The 19689-nt window shown below is 41.8% G+C and overlaps 1 protein-coding gene across 1 annotated transcript in view; it reads right to left on the reverse strand.

The window, feature by feature from the left end:
• SLCO5A1 (solute carrier organic anion transporter family member 5A1) overlaps window positions 1-18677 on the reverse strand; it is an 81931-nt gene extending 63254 nt beyond the window's left edge. Inside the window, exons 1-2 of the mRNA XM_075828270.1 lie at window positions 18523-18677; window positions 10765-12185 (exon numbers count right to left, since the gene is read on the reverse strand). Of these exons, the coding sequence (XP_075684385.1) occupies window positions 10765-11737 (973 nt within the window). The 5' untranslated portion in view covers window positions 11738-12185; window positions 18523-18677. The remainder of the gene's footprint in view (window positions 1-10764; window positions 12186-18522) is intronic.
• Window positions 18678-19689: the final 1012 nt, after the last annotated feature.

Raw genomic sequence — 19689 nt, forward strand, 5'->3', positions numbered from 1 at the left:
ATCTTGGATTCCCTTTATATGTACTGTGACCTCAGTCGAATTGATCCATTGTCACAAACAAAAGACATATCAACTTTGGAATTTTGGGTGCAGTCACACGCGGCAGATTTTGCTGCAGAAATTTCCCTGCGACTAAAATCCATTCCACATGCTGCATGGATTTTTCCAGTTGGGTTTTCCAGTCCTAAGAAAAATATGGCCTATCCTCAATATATCATCGATTGGAGTTCGACTCCTGGCACCCCCACCACTCAACTTTTGCAAGCGGCTGAAGCACTCGTATGAGCCCTGCTCCATAGGATTGGTCATCAGTATACGATCGGTGGGGGTCCGACACCCGGCCCCCACGGCTGCCTCTGTGCACCTGATGTTTTGAACAGTATGCACTAGTTGGAGCCAAAAGCAGATGGCTCTGACCACTGCATAGTTGCCGTTCTGCAAAACTGCAGCTCTGCTCCGGTTCACTTGAATATAAGCAGAGCTGCAGTACTGCAGCTCAGCCGCCATTCCGTGACCAGAGCCATCTGTTTCCGGCTCCAACTACTGGATACCATTCAAAACCTCCGGGAGCTGGAGTGGCTAATCGGTGCAAGGTCTGGGTTTCGGACCCCCCACTGATCATATACTGATGACCTATCCTGTAGATCGGTCATCAGTTGTCCAGTCGTGGAAAAAACCCTTTAAGCTCCCACTGTGAATCGCCGACACGCTTGTAGTGGTGGATCACAGTATGACAGCCTTCTCCCATTCACTTCAATAGAAGGCTGTAATATTGTGAACTGCTGCTACAAGTGTGTTGGTGATTCACAGTTGAGAAGTACAGGAAATAAAGGGGAGGCAGCGCTTGTATAAGCGCTGTGGTCCCTTCAAAACAGCTGATTGGCGGGGGTTCCGGGAGTTGGACCCAGACCAATAAGATATTGATAGCCTATCCTGGAGGATAGGCCATCAATTTCTTAGGACCAAAATACCCCTTTTTAAGACATGGAAGATCTTGATGAAAAAACAACTTCATATGAAGACAGAGGATCCATAGAAAAGCCTTCAGAGTTCTGCGCAGATATTCGTATATTGCTGCCTCTTTTTAATGAAATTTATTAGATGTAATTTGATGAATAATAGTAATGCTCACAACGTAGAGGTCTCCGCTGTGTGTAGGTGGAAGATCCTTAAAACGTAATATGTGTTCTGGATTGACCGAATTACATTAAATAGTTGTACACAAGTCTCTTACTTTAATTTTGTCCGGTACAGCAATATAGTTAAGTAATTTTATTCTTGCGAACTGCCCGGTAGAACTCCTCTGTGGGGGCCTTAGCAAAATGAGAGAGAAATCATCTATATTCAATCGCCTGCGCCTCACCCACGCATGCTTCAAACTGCTGGTTTTTACATCATCCCCGAACCAAGATACGACAGTAACAATACAGAACACTGGTCCTTGTAACAAAACATTATATTAACCCCTTAGTGTCTAAGCCTGTTTTGGCCTTCAGGACCAGCCCCATTTTTGCAAAACTGACATGTGTCACTTTATGTGGTAATAACTCCAGAATGCTTTTACCTATCCAAGCGATTCTGGGATTGTTTTCTCGTGACATGTTGTACTTTATGATACTGAAAAAATTTTGTCATTAAATTCAATATTTATTTGTAAGAAACGCCAAGATTTAGAGAAAATTAGCAAAAATTAGCATTTTTCTAAATTTTAATGTATTTACTTGTAAAACAGATAGTAATACCACACAAAATACATACTAGTTTATATTTCCCATATGTCTACTTTATGTTTGCGTCGTTTTTTGAACATTCTTTTATTTTTCTAGGACGTTACAACGCTTAGAACTTTAGCAGCAATTTCTCATATTTTCAAGAAAATTTCAAAAGGCTATTTTTTCAGGGACCAGTTCAGTTCTGAAATGGCTTTGAGGGCCTTATATATTAGAAAGTCACCATAAATCACCCCATTTTGAAAACTGCACCCATCAAAGTATTCAAAACAGCATTCACAAAGTATTTTAGCCCTTTAGGCGTTTCACAGGAATTAAAGCAAAGTAGAGGTGAAATTTACAAATTTCATTTTTTTTCTTCAAAAATTCATTTGTAATAAATTTTTTCTGTACCACAGAAGGTTTTACCCAAGAAATGCAACTCAATATTTATTGCCCAGATTCTGCAGTTTTTAGAAATACCCCACATGTGGCCCTAGCGCGGTCATGGACTGAAACACAGGCCTCAGAAGCAAAGGAGCACCTAGTGGATTTTGGGCCTCTATTTTATTAGAATATATTTTAGGTACCATGTCAGGTGTGAGGAGGCCTTGTGCTGCCAAAACAGTGGAAACACCCCAAAAGTGACCCCATTTTGGAAACTATACCCCTCAAGGAATTTATCTATGGGTATAGTTAGCATTTTGAACCCACAGTTTTTTTGCTAAATTTATTTGAATTAGTATGTGAAGGTGAAAATCTACTTTTTTTGTGAAAAAATTAGGAAATTTTAAATTTTTACAAGGAATAAAGTAGAAAAAACACCAACATATGTAAAGCAATGTCTTCCGATTATAGCAATACCCCATATGTGGTAATAAATTGCTGTTTGGACCCACAGCAGGCCTCAGAAGAGAAGGAGCACCATTTGGATTTCTGATTTTGCTGGAATAGTTTTCAGTGCCGTGTCGCGTTTGAAATGCACTGGAGGGAAGAAAACCGTGGAAACCCCCCCAATAGTAACCCCATTTTGGAAACTATACCCCTCAAGGAATTTATCTATGGGTATAGTTAGCATTTTGAACCCACAGTTTTTTTGCTAAATTTATTTGAATTAGTATGTGAAGATGAAAATCTACTTTTTTTCTGAAAAAAGGTAGCCATTTTTAAATTTTACAAGGAATAAAGGAGAAAAAGCACCCCAACATTTGTAAAACAATTTCTCCTGATTACGTAAATACCCCATATGTGGTAATAAACTACTGTTTGGACCCACACCGGGGCTTAGAAGGGAAGGAGCGCTATTTGGCTTTTGGAGCTCAAATTTAGCTGGAATGTTTTTGGGTGTCATGTCGAATTTGCAAAGCCCCTGAGAGACCGAAACAGTGGAAGCCCCCCAAAAGTAACCCCATTTGGGAAACTACACCACTTAAGGAATCTATCTAGGGGTATAGTGAGCATTTAGGCCCCACACGTCTTTTGCAGAATTTATTAGAATTAGGCCGTGAAAATTAATATCAACATTATTTCCACTAAAATGTTGAATTTTTTCAATTTCACAAAGGATAAAGGAGAAAATGCACCCCAACGTTTGTAAAGCAATTTCTCCCGAGTACGGCAATACCCCACATGTGGTCATAAATGTTTTTTCATTAGAAAGTAATTAACCCTTTACGAACTGATTCATGTTTTGCTTTTTCGTTTTTCCTCCCCGCTTTCCAAGAGCCACTACTTTTTTATTTTTCTGTCAATAGAGCGGTGTGGGGGCTTATTTTTTGCGGGACGAGCTGTCGTTTTTATTGGTACCATTTTTTGGTACGATGCCATATCGGTGGACATAAACGGCTGTTTGGGCACGTTGTAGGGCTCAGAAGGGAGGGACGCCATTTGGCTTTTGGAGCGCATATTTTGCTTGGTAGTAGCTTTGGCGTTTTGCTGGTATTTCAGTTTATAATGTTGGGGCACATGTAGGCTGGACAGAGTACATCAGGGGCATAATAAGAGGGTATAATAATGGGGTAAATAAATAATAATCCGCAGATATGTGGCCAGTGTCGCACTGATAAATGGTGCCCGATCTTATCCACTTTTGGAACACTCTGCACATTTTGCATCGCCATAATCTGGGAGCCGGAACTTTTTTTATTTTTTCACCACCGGAGCCGTGTGAGGGCTTATTTGTTGCGGGGACAAGCTGTAGTTTTCATTGGTACCATTTTGGGGTACATGCGATTTTGTTGATCACTTTTTATTCAATTTTTCAGCAAGCCAGGTGACCAAAAACCATCAATTCTGACAATGATTTTTATTTATTTTTGACGGCGTTTACCCTGGGCTATAAATGACTATTATACTTTATTCTGCGGGTCGGTACGATTACGGCGATACCATTTGTATATACGTTTTTTTATGTTTTGCAGTGTTTGAGCAATAAAATAACTTATTTAGAAAATAATGTATTTTCTGTGTCACCGTATTCTGAGAGCCGTAACTTTTTTATTTTTCAGTCAAAAAAGCTGTCTAAGGGCTTGTTTTTTGCGGGACGGGTTGTAGTTTGTATGGGTACTATTTTGGCGTACATGCGACTTTTTGATCACTTTTTATTACATATTTTGTGAGGGGTGGTGACCAAAAAATAGTGATTCTGGCATTGTTTTTCGTTTATTTTATTTGCGGTGTTCACTGTGCGGGAAAAATAATATTATAGTTTTATAGTTGGGGTCGTTACGAACGCGGTGATACCAAATATGTGTACTTTTTTTTTACGTGTTAATTTTTTTTCCTATAATGAAAGACTTATAAACAAGAACTGCTTTTTTTCCTATAATATCACTTATAACTTTTATTTTTACACTTTTTTTAAAACATTTTTATTCTTTTTTTTACTTTTTTCACTTGTCCCACTAGGGGACACTTAGACTTGCAGCTTTGATCGCTGCTGGAATACATTACACTACACACGTAGTGTAATGCATTTCAACTGTCATTGTGACGTGACAGTCACACTGACCGGAAGCCTACGACTACCACCCTCAGAGTGGTCCTCATAGGCTTCTGTACATGGCAACCCGGAAGCCATTGTCTGGCGTCCGGTTGCCATGGGTACCATCGCAAGCCCCCGTGATTTCACATGGGGGCTGCCAGATCGGCGCTAAAGACCTTAATTGTGGCGTTCAAAATCGAGCGCCGCAATTAAGGGGTTAACTGCCGATATCAGCGGCGACAGGCCGCTGATCGGCAACGGGGAGAGCAGGGCTGACACCCTGCACAGTTAACCGCCGCTGCGGTGTAGCGCCGCGCGGCGGTTAACTGTCAAAGCACTGACGTAACTGTACGTCAAGGTGCGCGAACTTACTGCTCACCATGACGTACAGTTAAGTCATGGTGCGTTAAGGGGTTAAATATTCCATCCTTCCACAAATAAATAATATACTTCTTACTGTGTTTGTTTCAAATAGGCCAAGCAATGGCTATAACCGAGACCTATAAAAGGTATGTATACAAAACAAGAGATACAAAGCAACCTAAGAATGGTTTTATAATAGAAGAATATTAATATAGCCAGAAATGTGGAAAGCAAAATGTCATGCAAAGAAAAAGCCATAGCGTGACCGGCGGCAGCAATTTGAATCCTCTAGGGCTTTTCATTTCTGGGCTACCACTTTCAAGAGTAGTCAAAATGCCGATCTGACTCATCAAACCTGGTGTGCGGGCAAAAATGGAAAATTATTCACTACAGGTCAGCATTCTAGTACTATGGCTCGAGGTTATCTATGCTACTCGGAAAGGCAAACTTTGGAATTAGCTCTTGCTTTGCACCTTCATTTTTCAAGAACACCACAGACCTTATTTATCGAAACGGTCTAACAGTAAGACCTTATTTACACAAACGTGTATTACGTCCGTGCTACGCGCGTGGAAATCAATGGGGCTGTTCTGACAGGTCGTGATTTTAATGCAGCGTATGTGTGCTGCGTAAAACTCACGACAGGTCCCATATTTGCCCGTTTCGCGCAGCACGCACCCATTGAAGTCAATGGGTGCGTGCAAATGGCGCACGGCACACAGAAGCACTTCCGGGTGACGCGCGTGATTCGCGCTACAGTTATTAAAGAAGTGAAGGGAAACAAACGCCCCTACTTCTTTACTGTTTCGTAACCTAAAAACCGTGTCATAATGATGCTGGCTGCGCAAAAATCACGCAGCCACGCACCATATACAGATGCCACACTGAACTTTTGCACGCGCAAAACGCAGCGTTTTTTGTGCGTGCAAAACGCACACGCTCGTGTGAATTCGGCCTAAGGCTGGGTTCCCACAGTGCAGATTTGCTGCAGATTTTGCATGCATTTTGTAAGCCAAAACCAGAATTGCATCCAGGAGGGCAGACCTATAAGGCCTTCCTTTATATATTTCTTGTGTTTAGCTTCCGTTCCTGGTTTTTGCTTAAAAAATACATGCAAAATCTGCACTGTGGGAACCCAGCCTAAAGCTGTCCTTGCTGCCTGAGCAACTAATCAGAACTCCGCTTTCATTTTATAAACTGCTCTGGAAAAATGAAAGCTAAGCTCTGATTGGTTGCTAAGGGCAAAAGGCCAGATTTACTGTCAGGACAAGTCACACGGCTTACTTTCAGGCGTATTTCAGAGCGTGAAACGCTTGTATTATGCTCTGAAATACACCTGCAAACAATTTCCTATTCATTTCAATAGGAAATATGAAGTTCAGACAAGGAGTATTTTTAGGCCCAGTTCACACAGCAAGTTTTTGACCCAGAAACCGCACCAGAATCTGTACAAAAAAAAATCTGTGCTTTTTTCTTTCCCAGGGTGTTTTTAGACCGCTCGTGGGGAAAAGAAAAAAAAAAAAACGTCATGCCTTATGTTGCAGAGGCTTTTGCCTCTGAACCTCCAATGAAATAAGAGGGGGAAAAAAAGATCCCGCTGCCCATTTGAAGCATTTGACACGCTTTTTGCATTTGATTTATTTAAAAAAAAAATGCTGTTTGAAATTGTGGTGCGATTTTTTTATTTTAATTTTCTCTCTCTCTCCCCAGACGGAAGGTGTTGCAGGTTCCCGGTTGGATACGCTGCGTGATTTTTACGTAGCGTATCTGACCCGTGGGAACCAAGCCTAAAGCATCAAAAAACGCTGGCCTTTCAAAATCTGCCTCAAAAATCCTGAAGGAATTTTGAGGCAATTTTTTTTTTCCCTGACAAAAACCTCCATATGAACTCTCGATCATTGCTCCATGTAAATAGAGCAAACCGCTGATCGACATGTTATTCTTGTCAATTGGCGCTCATTACCGGGCAGAAAATCAGCCCGTTGTAAGACCACCCTAACTGACTTAAATAAATTGTGTGCATTGATGTGAACGCCAATTGGGGATACAAAGCAGATTTGCCTCGACACCACACGAACGATGTTGTGGAATGTAAAATAATTTAGGATTGTCCTGTCTCTGCAGCAAGATAGTGGAGGACAAGGTGAAATTTGAATTGTAAGAATAGCGCTTAAGTTGTGAAACCGTACGGTAAACAATGTGGGGTTATAAATCATACACAACTATAGAACTCGGGGGCAATTACTACATAGCTGCACTTTGGTGGAGGTGGTGATCGAATGAATAACTGATAGACTGAATAACATTGTATATTGACGGCTGTTTTCTGGAAGGTAGAAATTTTGAACCCTGGCTGGCTTGACTTATATTTTGGAAATTATTTTAGCACACTAGAATATATTTTAATTTGACGTATTCTGTTCTTGTCACCAACCACTAGATTTTTACGTAACGCCTTTTATCATTCATATTTTTACTAATGCAACTTTAATCCCTGCAGTCTCCGCACATGACCTTCGCACCGCTTTGTCTTTAAACCAGAATCTTACAAATTCTAGATCAATGTGATACTTGTAATGTAATGTATCAAATGGATGTAAAGGACTAACAAAGGAAATGTGATATTTTACTTCCTTGACGGCAAGTGCTGAAGCTAAAAATAAATGGCATAGGATATTAGATTGTATAAAGATATACCACCAGACAAGTGCCTGCAAATTCTCTTGTTTATAAATAGCAGAACAGCCGTCTAAACCGTAATATTAAAGTAGACCTGTAAGTGTCACATCTACTCAGAGGTCCCTAAAATTCTGAGACAAGCCCTAAAGTCAAAGATGGGTTGAATTTTAGATGTTCAAGGTCCTTTCCACCTCTCAAGGACTTTCTCCTTGATTCGTGTATCTTTAGTTTCTGCCCCTTCAAATCGCAGAGTATTAGGCACCCCTAGGTGAAATCCACTTTAGAGCCATCTCTGTCCATTGGATCGTACAAAATTTATTTTTATTTCCTATATAGGTGTAATTTTGATTTCTCATTGAATCTTGGTGGATGTCTAGCAACCAGCAATAGTGACCATATTGAATCTCTATGGGTTGGTTTAGATCTGGAGTCTCAAACACACGGCCCGCATGCAGCCCCCGAGGATGTCCTCTGCAGCCCACGATGCACCGAAGCTCCCATTACATCCTCGGGACAGCAGAAAGCAAGCTGAAAGCAAGCTGAAGGAGGAGCGCTGCACACTATACTACTAGTAGATCCTGTACACAGCGCAGTAGAACCTGTACATAGCGCAGGGCCGTCATGGCTTCTTCAGGAGTGGAATCCCCGGCCAGACTGCTGCCGACGCTCTGACGGGGATACTGCTCCTGGAGGAAGCCCCTTTCTAGTGAATGTCCCCCCACCCTGTAGGTAGCGCCTTTGGGGCTCGCTCTAGGAGGGGAATCCACAGCCAAAACATTGCGGACACTTTAGCCTGGGATTACGCTACTGGAGAAGCCCCTGATGTCACTGTCCATATATAGGTAGTGACGCCAGGGGCTCCTCCTGAAGTGGAATCCCCAGCCAGAGCGTTGCTGACACTCTGGCCGGGGTTTCCACTCCTAGAGGGAGCCCCTGACGTCACTACCCATATATGAACAGAGACGTCAGAAGCTCCTCAGAGAGGAATCCCCGTCCAGAGCGTCTGCAATGCTCTGGCTGGGGATTCCACTCCTAGAGGGAGCCCCAAAGGCTCTATCTACAGGGAGTGGGGCTGTGCGGCACAGCCCCCCTCCCGGGCAATGTGGCAGTACCAACAAGGGGGGGGGGGTTGTGTGTCATTATTTACAGGGGGCACTGTGGCACCACATATGGGGGGCACGGTGGCATTATCTACGGGGGTGCATGGCACTATCTACAGAGGGCACTGTGGCACTATATAAAAATGGGTCTGCCAAACGCTGCCAATTGATCAGTCAGACGGCATTTAGCGACACTTAGGGTATATTCACACGCACAAGTAAAAACGGCTGAAAATTACGAAGCTGTTTTTAGAGAAATCAGCCTCTGACTTTCAGCCGTTTTTGAAGCTTAAAACCTTTTTTTGAGCCGTTTTTTTACTAGACGTTTTTGGAGCTGTTTTTTTTTTTTTTGCTATATATATTATATATATATATATATATATATATATATATATATATATATATATATATTTTTTTTTTTTTTTTTTATTCCAAACCTATAGTTGAACATAGCTGCAACTCCATGCAAATATAGAACCAAACTAGGGAAAAAAAAGTCAGAAAATATATACATTTTATTGAAATACATAGAATATTACACATGATAAAATCAGTGATGGATCACCAAAGGAGACCACTACACACGCTACATTAATAATAAAGAGTCACAACGACAAAGGAATAAGGAGCTATTGTAAAATGTAACGACCGTATACATAAAAAGCCTCAGTCCGAAAAGTGAGCCAACTGCAAACTGGTTGGTATAATGAAGAGTGGATCCAAATACAAAAATGGAAGACAATGTAACATATGGGAAATGAATATGGCGAAATTACAACACCTATCAAAATACAACTAGAAGAAATATGTGTATGTATGTATGTATAGCTAGAGACTGCTCGTTCTGTCAAATGGAGACATAAGGAGTAAAAATATAGTTCTAGTAATGTAATATTGTAGTAATGTAGTATTATTATAGTAACGTAGTGTTATAGTAATGTAGTAGTATTATAGTAATTATTATTGTTATAATAGTTCAAATAACTAATTGATTAACAACAATTTATATAGTCTCAGATTTGAAAGTAATGCGGCCCGTCCACTTCACATTTTTCTCTATGTGCGGCCCATTTACCCAGCCGAGTTAGAGAGCCCTGGCTTAGATGGAATTGTTCCCTTTCATACAACGGGCATCACCAGCACTTCCACTCCTGTACTCTTTTAGAGAAGATCGTGACAGTCCTCAGAACTGGAACCAGAAAATTTTGGTGTAGAACTGATCAGTGTGTGATCTGGTGGACGGGGTACCCAAATAAGAGGCCATATTGGCTTTAAATAATTTTTGATGCCGTTTTGTTTTACTATCAATCCCTTGTAATGAAGGAGAGAGAGTGTATAAACCTAGCAACAGATCAAATGCTTAATACAGAGTAGTAATAACTTATTGGCAACAAATTATTTATATTCCTGAATACTTATCAAACCAGGTAGACTTATCAATGTTGCAAGGACAAAATTTGGTGCTTCGGAAAAACGTAAAAGGGGCTGTACAGGATTAAAAACACACACCTGCTTTCAAAAACAGCGCCTCACATGTACACCAGTTGTGTCTGGTATTGTAGCTCCGCTCCATTGATGATAATGGCACTTAGCTGCAATACTGTACACAACCTGTGGACAGTTGGGGTGCTGTTTTTGAAAGAAATCAGCCATGTTTTTTTCTAATCCTGCACAGCCCTCTTAGGCAATGTTCACACATAGCGGCATTGCTGTGAATTATCTTTCCGGATTTGCAGGCAGAAAACCTGTAGCGTATTACAATAGCAGCAAAAAGGATGCAATTTTTAACATGCTATGGAAAATTTCTGTGCAGAAGTTGACCTGCAGTGCAACGAAGTGACCTTCATGCTTCCCTCTGTCCCAATAATTGTCACTGCAGTTATAATCTTCAAAAGTATAATGTTTGAAAAGCAAAGCTTTATACACTTACCTAAATAAAGTGAAGCATTGTCCTTCTTAACATTGTCATCCAAGTAGGTTGGGCCCAGAGTGTAGATCGGAGTGGATCCCATGCCAATGAGAATCTGAGCACAGACGAATAAAGCTACATAGAGAGAATGGTCTTTTCCACCGGCGGCTCCGGGACACATGGATGAGGGATCTTTGGCAGTCGTGTTGCCACTTGTGCACAAACCTTCATTAGAAATAGAAGAGTTCAGCTCCTGAATTTGATACGGTGGAGAAATGAAATGAGGTAAGGAGAAGAGAGCTGCTCCAACAGCAATAAACAAGCCACCTATGGCGAGCCAACGTGGTCTACATCCTCGGCCACCAAAATAACTGATGAAAACCACCACTAAAAGGCTACCGATATCAAAACAGCTGACCAAAAGACCAGACTCAGAACTCTTAAGACTATACCGTCTTTCAATAGTAGTAATCACACTACTTAAATAACCAGACACCATCAATGACTGGATAAAAGTAAAAAAGCACATGCAGACAAGAAAGCATCGGGAGTCTGTCAATGCTATGCCAAGACCGCGACCCCTTTTTATTGAAGAGAGTGTTACAGATGGAGAAATGCCTTTTTTATTGTTTATGGTGCTGCTGCATTCTGCTCTCTCTCCACCTAGAAATCCAGGTGCTGCAGAAGAAAATCTAGTCCTAGAGGAAGGCGCGCTGCTTTGAGATGACATGGTCCTGTGGTGGCCAGGTTTCAAGTTCGATTCTCTTTGACTATGTAAAAAACTTCTTTTTTCAATAACCGCCGTTTGTGATGTATCGACCACTGTCGGATGAAATTCTTGAAAGTTTGCTTTACAAAACCCATTTAAGACCGGCAAACTTAGTGACCTGTAAGAGTCATTTTTCTCCATGGGTCCTGCTGGTTCATCACGATGAGCTTCACTAGAGTGGTAAGTGAGGCTGAATAATTGTGGATTAGGATCTTCTAGCGCCATGGTAAAAAAATATTTCTTGTTACAACGACTAAAATGTGAAATGATAGAAAAAAAATGTTGAAACGCGGTTATAATCTAAACCACTTCACATCATTTCATGGTTCATTATTCCGGCCCTCTATAGAACAGAAGTGATTCTGCACTGGTCTTCTACCATCCATAAAGGTGCTATAATAAACGGAATAGTCTTTAGAGTAGAGGTCCTCAGGATTAACAGAAAACCAGCCAAGCCGCTGTCCCTGCACTGCTTTCCTGTAAACTGTTCCATCCGGATAAGAGGTTGATCAGCAAAGAAGAGGCATTCGAAAAGAGGAGCGCTCCGGCTGTGATACAATACGTGGCCTTTCTGCCGTCCCCGTCATCTTTCACATCCCTGGATCCACCATAGACAGAAGTTCTTTCGTCCCCATTGTCGCCAGTAAACGTCTCCACTGGTAATTGTGCTGATCTGTGATAGAGAAAAAAAAAAGCAAAGAAGGTCAGCACAGTGCTCTACGTGCTAACTTATTTTAAAAAAAAATAACATGATCTGCAAATGTGAGTTTTTCACGCAGAACATAACTGCAAATAGTAATCCACAAAAACAACAAACTTTTTTTATTTTCCACTATGAACCAGATGTATCTAAATAAGATTGAAGGGAATACCAAAGTTTCTCAATGTAAATATTAATTTGCGAGTCTTTTTATACCGGGTCCTGGTAGTGTGCAAGGGCATACGTACCATAGACTCAGACTATGCGGCTCCTATGGGACCCCAGGAGAGAGGGAGCACGGATCAGGTTGGCAGCATTTCTTATTTTAATGTGTGGTGGGAACCTGTGCAGGTATCCAATGTCCACAAAGGTCCTACAAACAAGGGTTTGGAGAATTAACCCAAGGATCGTGGAAAGAAGATGGCGGTGAAAACAAGCACCAAGTCCTCCTGCCCAGGTAGTTAGGGGTGTGTTGGTATCAACTAGCACCAGAAGAGGGGACCCACTTTAATCTTTGTATGGGGCTCCCGCATTTCTATGTATGTCCATGGCAGTGTGACAATGGCTTCTTACTGGGAGCTATTATTTAATACATTGCATGACGGTTGCAAATTAAAAATCTACTTTTCGCACATAAAAAGAATTACAAATACATGCATACATGGCGACCTTAAGTTTTTTATTTGCATAACTAAGTATTACATGGGAATATATGAAATTTTGTTATCTTATTAGGGTAAAGTGGCATCTGCCCCATCTTCCAGCAGCCTGTAGTTCACCTTTTTCTGCCTACAGGCTCTCTGTAAGGGTATGTTCACACAGAGTGTTTTCAGCAGTTTTTCTAACAAATCTCATCCACACGCAGCATAAATGATAAGCGGAAAAAACGCTCAGAAATTTACCTGCGGTCAATGTCAATTGTATTTGCTGCTTTTTTGTTGCGAGTTTTCCCCATTGAATCCAAATAGCAGATGTTCCGATTTTAACGTGGGAAAAGCTGCGATTCCCCGACAAAAATCGCAAGACAGAAAAAAAAAAAAAATCTTACCCAGAGTTCTGTGCTGGTTCCTCCTGTGTCACCATGGTTACGTTAGTGCCATTTTTCTTTTTTAACGTGCAGTTTTCCGCAGCGGACATTCGGGTCGAAAACCTGCACTGCAGTTTGGTGCGGTTTTTCAGCCAGAATTCCGTGCGGAGACTAGGCGGATACACTGTGTGCTTTTACGCAGCACATCTGCCTTGTGTGAATATACCCTTAGGCTGGGTTCCCATGTAGCATAAACGCTGCAGAATTTCCGCAACTGAATTTTGTGCGGAAATTCCGCATAATTTACAGTAGTAGCAAAAGGAATGAGATTTTGAAAATCTCATGCCGTCACTGAGGGGAAAAAAACGTTAATAAATTGACCTGCGGTGCAGAATGCATTTCTGCAGCATGTCAATTTATGCTGCGTTTTCGTTGCTTTTCTGTTGCGGGTTTTCCCTATTGAATTCAAGGGGGATGCAAAATCCACAACAGAAAGCCAAGTGTTGCGACTTTTGCGGCGGAATCGCAGTGAGTTAAAATGGTAACTCAGAAAGAAAAAGAATTCATACTTACCCAGAACTCCCTGCACTCCGGCCTCCTGGGATGATGTTTCATCCCATGTGACCGCTACAGCAAATCACAGGCTGCAGCGGTCACATGTGCTGTAGATTCATCCAGGGAGGCCGGACCAGACAGCCACAGAGGGACGCCTCACCATAAGGGCTTATTCAGACGAACGAACGTAAAATACGTCCGTGATTTTCACGCGCCTCGCACGGACCTATGTTAGTCTATGAGGCCGTGCAGACAGTCAGTGATTTTTGCGCAGCGTGTGTCCGCTGCGTAAAACTCATGACATGTCCTATATTTGTGTGTTTTTCGCACATCACGCACCCATTGAAGTCAATGGGTGCGTGAAAATCACGCGCACCACACGGAAGCACTTCCGTGGGACGCGCGTGATTCGCGCAACAGCAGTAAAAAGTATGAATGAAAACAGAAAAGCACCACGTGCTTTTCTGTTTACAAACAGAGTGTCAAAATGATGGCGGATGCGCGAAACTCACGCCGCGCATCATATGGTGATGGCACACGGAGCTAAGTGCCTTCTGCACGCGCAAAACACGTTTTTTGCACGCGCAAAACGCACACGCTCGTGTGAATCCGGCCTAACAAAAGCCGGAGTAAGTATTAACGTTTCTTTGGGGGTTTTTTCTGCACGGTTTCCTCAGCGGAAATTCCGGCAGAAAACCGCACCACAATGTGGTGCGGCTTTTTTGGTCGGAATGTGCTGTGGGATCCAGGTCGGATATGCTCCCCATTGAATACAATGGGGAAAACCCGCAACAGAAAAGCAACGAAAACGCAGCATGTCCATTTAAATTCCATACCGCAAGTCAATTTATTTTCCGCAACGTGGGCATGAGATTTTCAAAATCTTATCCACTTTGCTGCTACTGTAAATGCTGCGGAATTTCTGCACAGAATTCCATTGTGGAACTTACATAGCGTTTATGCTTAAACAAGATTAACAATAGTTCCAGTGACCACATACAAATTTGATGGGAAAGAAAAAAAAGGTCATCCAGATGGCGATTATACTTTGGCTACCAGCTGTTCTTGGACTTGACAGCTGATGTTACTTAGGTGTATGTATGTATATTTCTCCAAATTTACAACCGAAGAGACAATTTCAGAATGTTTCTCAACACCACTAGTCCTATGTGCTATTCTCTGCATCAATTTTTGTTAATTGTAGGTATATAAATATTATGAGTGTAAGAATATACATTTATATTATGATCATAGCCAGAGACTGTTCTCCGCTCACATATTTTCCATTTAGCAGAATATTGTGACTAGCTGAGGTTAATGCTAGTCTTGTCCATAATAACAGTACCAACTTTAAAATTTTATATTATATACATATATATATATATATATATATATATATATATATATATATATATATATATATATATATATATATATATATATATATACACACATACACACACGCATGACTTAGTAGCATAGTACTAATACCAAACACGAACTGGTATAAAATACTGTGCCTTTTTTGGCGTTTTCTGCTCTAAGGACTGTGTGGGTGATAAACGTTCAGGACACACGGCATCAAATCCTTATACAGTCTCTGCAATTTCAGACACTTGTCCATTTTAATAACATGAAATTTAAAAAAAGTAAATTCAGCAAAAGCTGAATGTTTAACCTCTTCTAGATACCTCAGGGTCCGGTGATGGGAGTTTCTTGATCAGACCACAAGGTGATCATGTCACTTCTGAGGTCATGTTCTGAGGTTGTCATGATCTGGAAGGGGCTGATCAGGTGAATCCCTGCAGTGTGGGACCCCGGGGTTTTGGTGGGGCTAGGGGTTAAAGAGCAGTTTTTGTCCAAAGATTAACTTGACTAAGACTAGTCTACTTGCTCCATAATAAAACACGAACTGCATACCCTTTAGAAATTGTGTTCTAAATATAGTACTATGTATAGATAAGTGAAGGGAGAACACTTCTAGGTATGCATGCTTATCTACTGGGAGAAATGGCGCCTTACGGCATTCAGATCTGTCGGCACAGCACTTAGTTTTATTTTCCATAACTGGACGGTATATCGGACATTACTAGAGAAGTCCACATATGTATTCTTTACATATAGAGTACCATGGCAATCTGCCTATATGTTTAGGAAAGTCCTCTTCAATGACATCATAAAGCAAATCACTTTTAAAGCTGTTGGATTTTATATTATAACCTTCAAAAGCCACAAAGGACAATCTAGACTCTAGAGGACACATTCATGTATGATACTCCGCTACGCACCAACCCTGAACAATAGATGTAGAGTTTGCAGCACTCCACTTTATCTTCTTGACGTATTACTTTGAGCATCATTTTTTCTGAGGGTTTTGACGTTCTGATCCATTGTTGAAGAAGACCTTTAACATATTTAAGGGGATTATGTGGGAAGTGAAAACCATTAGCAGTGTACCCACTGCAGTATGTGAGTCCACTCGCTAATATGCATTCCGGTCCCCCTGGCATGCGGATTCTGAGATTTTTATAGCGCTGGCGGGGGACCGGAAGTCTAGTTGCTCAGTCTTCCTTCATGATATCACGACTCTTCGTCATGTGACTGGTCCCACCGTACTCTATGTACAAGTAGTAACTACTTCTTGTACACGCTGCCGCTTGTACATAGATTACAGCGGGATCAGTCACATGACGAAGAGTCGTGATGTCATGAAGGAAGACTGTGCAACTAGACTTCCAGTCCCCCGCCAGCGTTATAAAAATCTATGAAAATCTCATAATCAACGCGACGGGGGGACCGAAATGTATATTAGCGAGTGTACTCGCATACTGCAGTGAATACACCGCTAATACTTTTCGCTGCCCACATAACCCCTTTAAGTGAATATCCTACTTTTGTACAATAACTGTGGTCACAAATATTATTATAATGTCCCAAGTGCCCAGGGCAAGTTGGTGTTATTGTAAGAAAATATACTGATGGGGAGCGCACTTTGTATTTGGCAAAAAAAACATGAGCTCTTAGCATCCTCAATCGGAAAAACTTCTTCCTTCAGGCAACAACATCTTTCTTAGGCCGAATTCAGACGACCGTAGTTTACGTCCATGTGACGGCTGTTAAAACAACGGCTGTCACGCGGACGCATGTATTTCAATGGGGCCGTTCACGCGGCCGTTGTTTTAACGGACCGTGAGAAGGGTCTGTTAAAAAATAAAACTTCCTTTTATCTTCAGTTTTCACGGATCCCTCGATAGACTCAAGTCTATGAGGGATCTGTGAAAACGGGTCCTGCACGGGTGCAACTCAGATGTGGAAAACAACTAATATATATATATATATATATATATATATATATATATATATATATATATATATATATGCAAGGCACTAATCCAAGACCATCTGTTTTCTATCCAAAGGGCAATGAAATACACAAATCTACCTACAAGATAAATATAAAGGCTTATGTTCCCTTTAATTATATTAACGTCCTATGTCATCCCAACAAATACCCACACTAGAAGAAAGATTTCATTCTAGTCTCCAGACAGCTCATGGCTCTACTTAAAGGGATTGTCCAGTTTCAGCAAATTAATGTCATTTTTTGTATAATTAAAAGTGATACCATTTGCTAATATACTTTCTGTAATAATTTGTCACGGTTTTCAAGATCTATACTTGTTGTTCTCTATTATGAGCTTTTAATAAAATTCTGTCCATGGTCATGTGATGGTCACACAGGTGCACGGTTAGTTACAGTGTGTGCATCAGAACGGTGTCTTCTAACGATCCCAGCACCTGTGTGTCTATCACATGACCATGGACAGAACCTTATCCACTGAAAGTAAACAATGAATGTTCCTGTTGGATAACAACAAGCAGAGATCTTGAATACTGTGATAAATTAATACAGAAAGTATACTGGACAATTGTATAACTCTTTATTATACAAAAATAACGTACATTTGCTGAAACCAGACAACCCCTTTAGGATGGACCAAGCAAGATCAGATAAAGAGACAAGTCACAAGCATGCCATGCCGGAGAAGAATGGATGCCCATGATTGGGGGTCTGTAATATATTGTAAGAAGACCCTAGACCCAATATCAGTCCGGCACAGTACTTTACACTCCTGACGCCTTTAGGATGCAGTTAGGACCTGCAAGTAGGTTTTGATTTTAAATAGCCCAGACTGTTTGCTTTTTCTCCGGGAACCAAGGAGATCATATTAAATGTTTTGGCAGGCAGAGATTACGTGCTGGGACGTGGCAGGACATAGCGAGCAAGAGAGTAATCTAATAAGGTGACAATGCACAGAATGTATTCCGGGGACGCAGTGACTCAAGGCAGATTCTGCACAACTCTGCTATGTCAGTGCTATATGCCGCTGCCTCACATACCATGCAGGCACGCAAGGGTTAATTCCTGTAAAGTGGGATCTGCTCCTGAATGCACCATCTGTCCTTAGCACACTTATTACTGTAAAGTGCCCAATCAGTACCAGGCATTGCCCCCTTTGTTCCCTGTAATCCCATCCTCCGCTTGTGCCTTTGTCTCACCCCCTCTGTAGTGCTTATAGTAGGGGGAGATAGGACAGGATGGATAGTTAAAAGGACACAATGATGTAGTCACGCGCAGATCAGCCAGAAGAACCAGCACTTTATAATGGAGTTATGGGGCAAACTAAAGTGAAGAAAGCAGATATGTAGCAGAGCTGAGCTACTCACCGTCAGTGTCCTCAGTCACCATGCAGGCTCCACCGGGCACAAGCTTTTCCTCTAGGCAGGAGAAGCAGCTGTGAGCTGACGCGTGGTCCCCCGTCCCTGCTCCCGTTATTCCACGCGACGAGCGGAATCTCCAGCTACACATCCACTCTCTGCTGCCTCTCAATCTGCTCTAGTGGGATGCCAAGGGCAAGCGCAGCCCAGTAAGCCAATCAGAGAGAGGAGAGCAGAGCGTATCAGCCAATCAGCGTGTTGCATTCCTATTGTCCGTCTGTTCTCTCCCAGCCCCTCCCCACCTGCTGTGAGAAGCTCCGCCTACCACTGGTGCTTAGGTCTGAAGGATAGCAATGCCCTATGACAGTGGGGAGGCTTCCCTGCACCATATACTGCACTGAGGGACCTGCTTAAAATCTAAATGATTAGGTTGGAAATAGTGATGACTAAAACTGATCTGGGCCCCCTGGACAATAAAGGTGGTGGGACCCTTAACACACTGGTCTGGGATTATATATATGTATCTGCCATACCATACACCAATCTCAATATAGAGAGGGCTGAAGTAAGATGTGCCAAATTTATTAAGAGTCTCACGCTGGCCCTCTGTGCGCCTGAAAGCTAAATCTCTGCCAGAGATTTTTCTATAATATCTGGCGTAAATAATAGTAACTTTGTGGGGCCGTAGCAAGCCATGCCCCATTTTGCTAAGCCTAACCACTTTTCAGGAAAGAGGCAGCATAAAAATTCCAAAGTTGCAAACTGGGCAGAGTGCTTCATAAATTCCCCCCAAAGTATCGAGCAGGTTGAGATCAACATATTCGATCCTTGTTTCACCTGAAAACAAATGTTGGGAGGAAGTCAGTCTGTCCCCATAAACATTACATTACAGGACGCTGCTGACATTTATCCTCTTCCCCTTTCTGTCAGAGGGGCATCCAGAGGAAGCCAAAAGGGCGAAACCCAGAGTCGGGCGAGAGTGTTTGGCGTGCCGCCTATGAATCTATAACGATTTTATCTATTTTGATGTTTCTGTTCGTTTTTACTTCTAGACGTAGGATCTTTTTCCTACCAGGAGCTTTTTGAACGTCGAGAGACGACACGGAGCTCTGTGGAACTACAGGGATAAGAATCACCACCTACACCCTCACTGGATTGCGGACTGTCTACTGCTAT

Source organism: Rhinoderma darwinii, chromosome 5, assembly GCF_050947455.1.
Source record: "Rhinoderma darwinii isolate aRhiDar2 chromosome 5, aRhiDar2.hap1, whole genome shotgun sequence".
Lineage (NCBI taxonomy): Eukaryota > Metazoa > Chordata > Amphibia > Anura > Rhinodermatidae > Rhinoderma > Rhinoderma darwinii.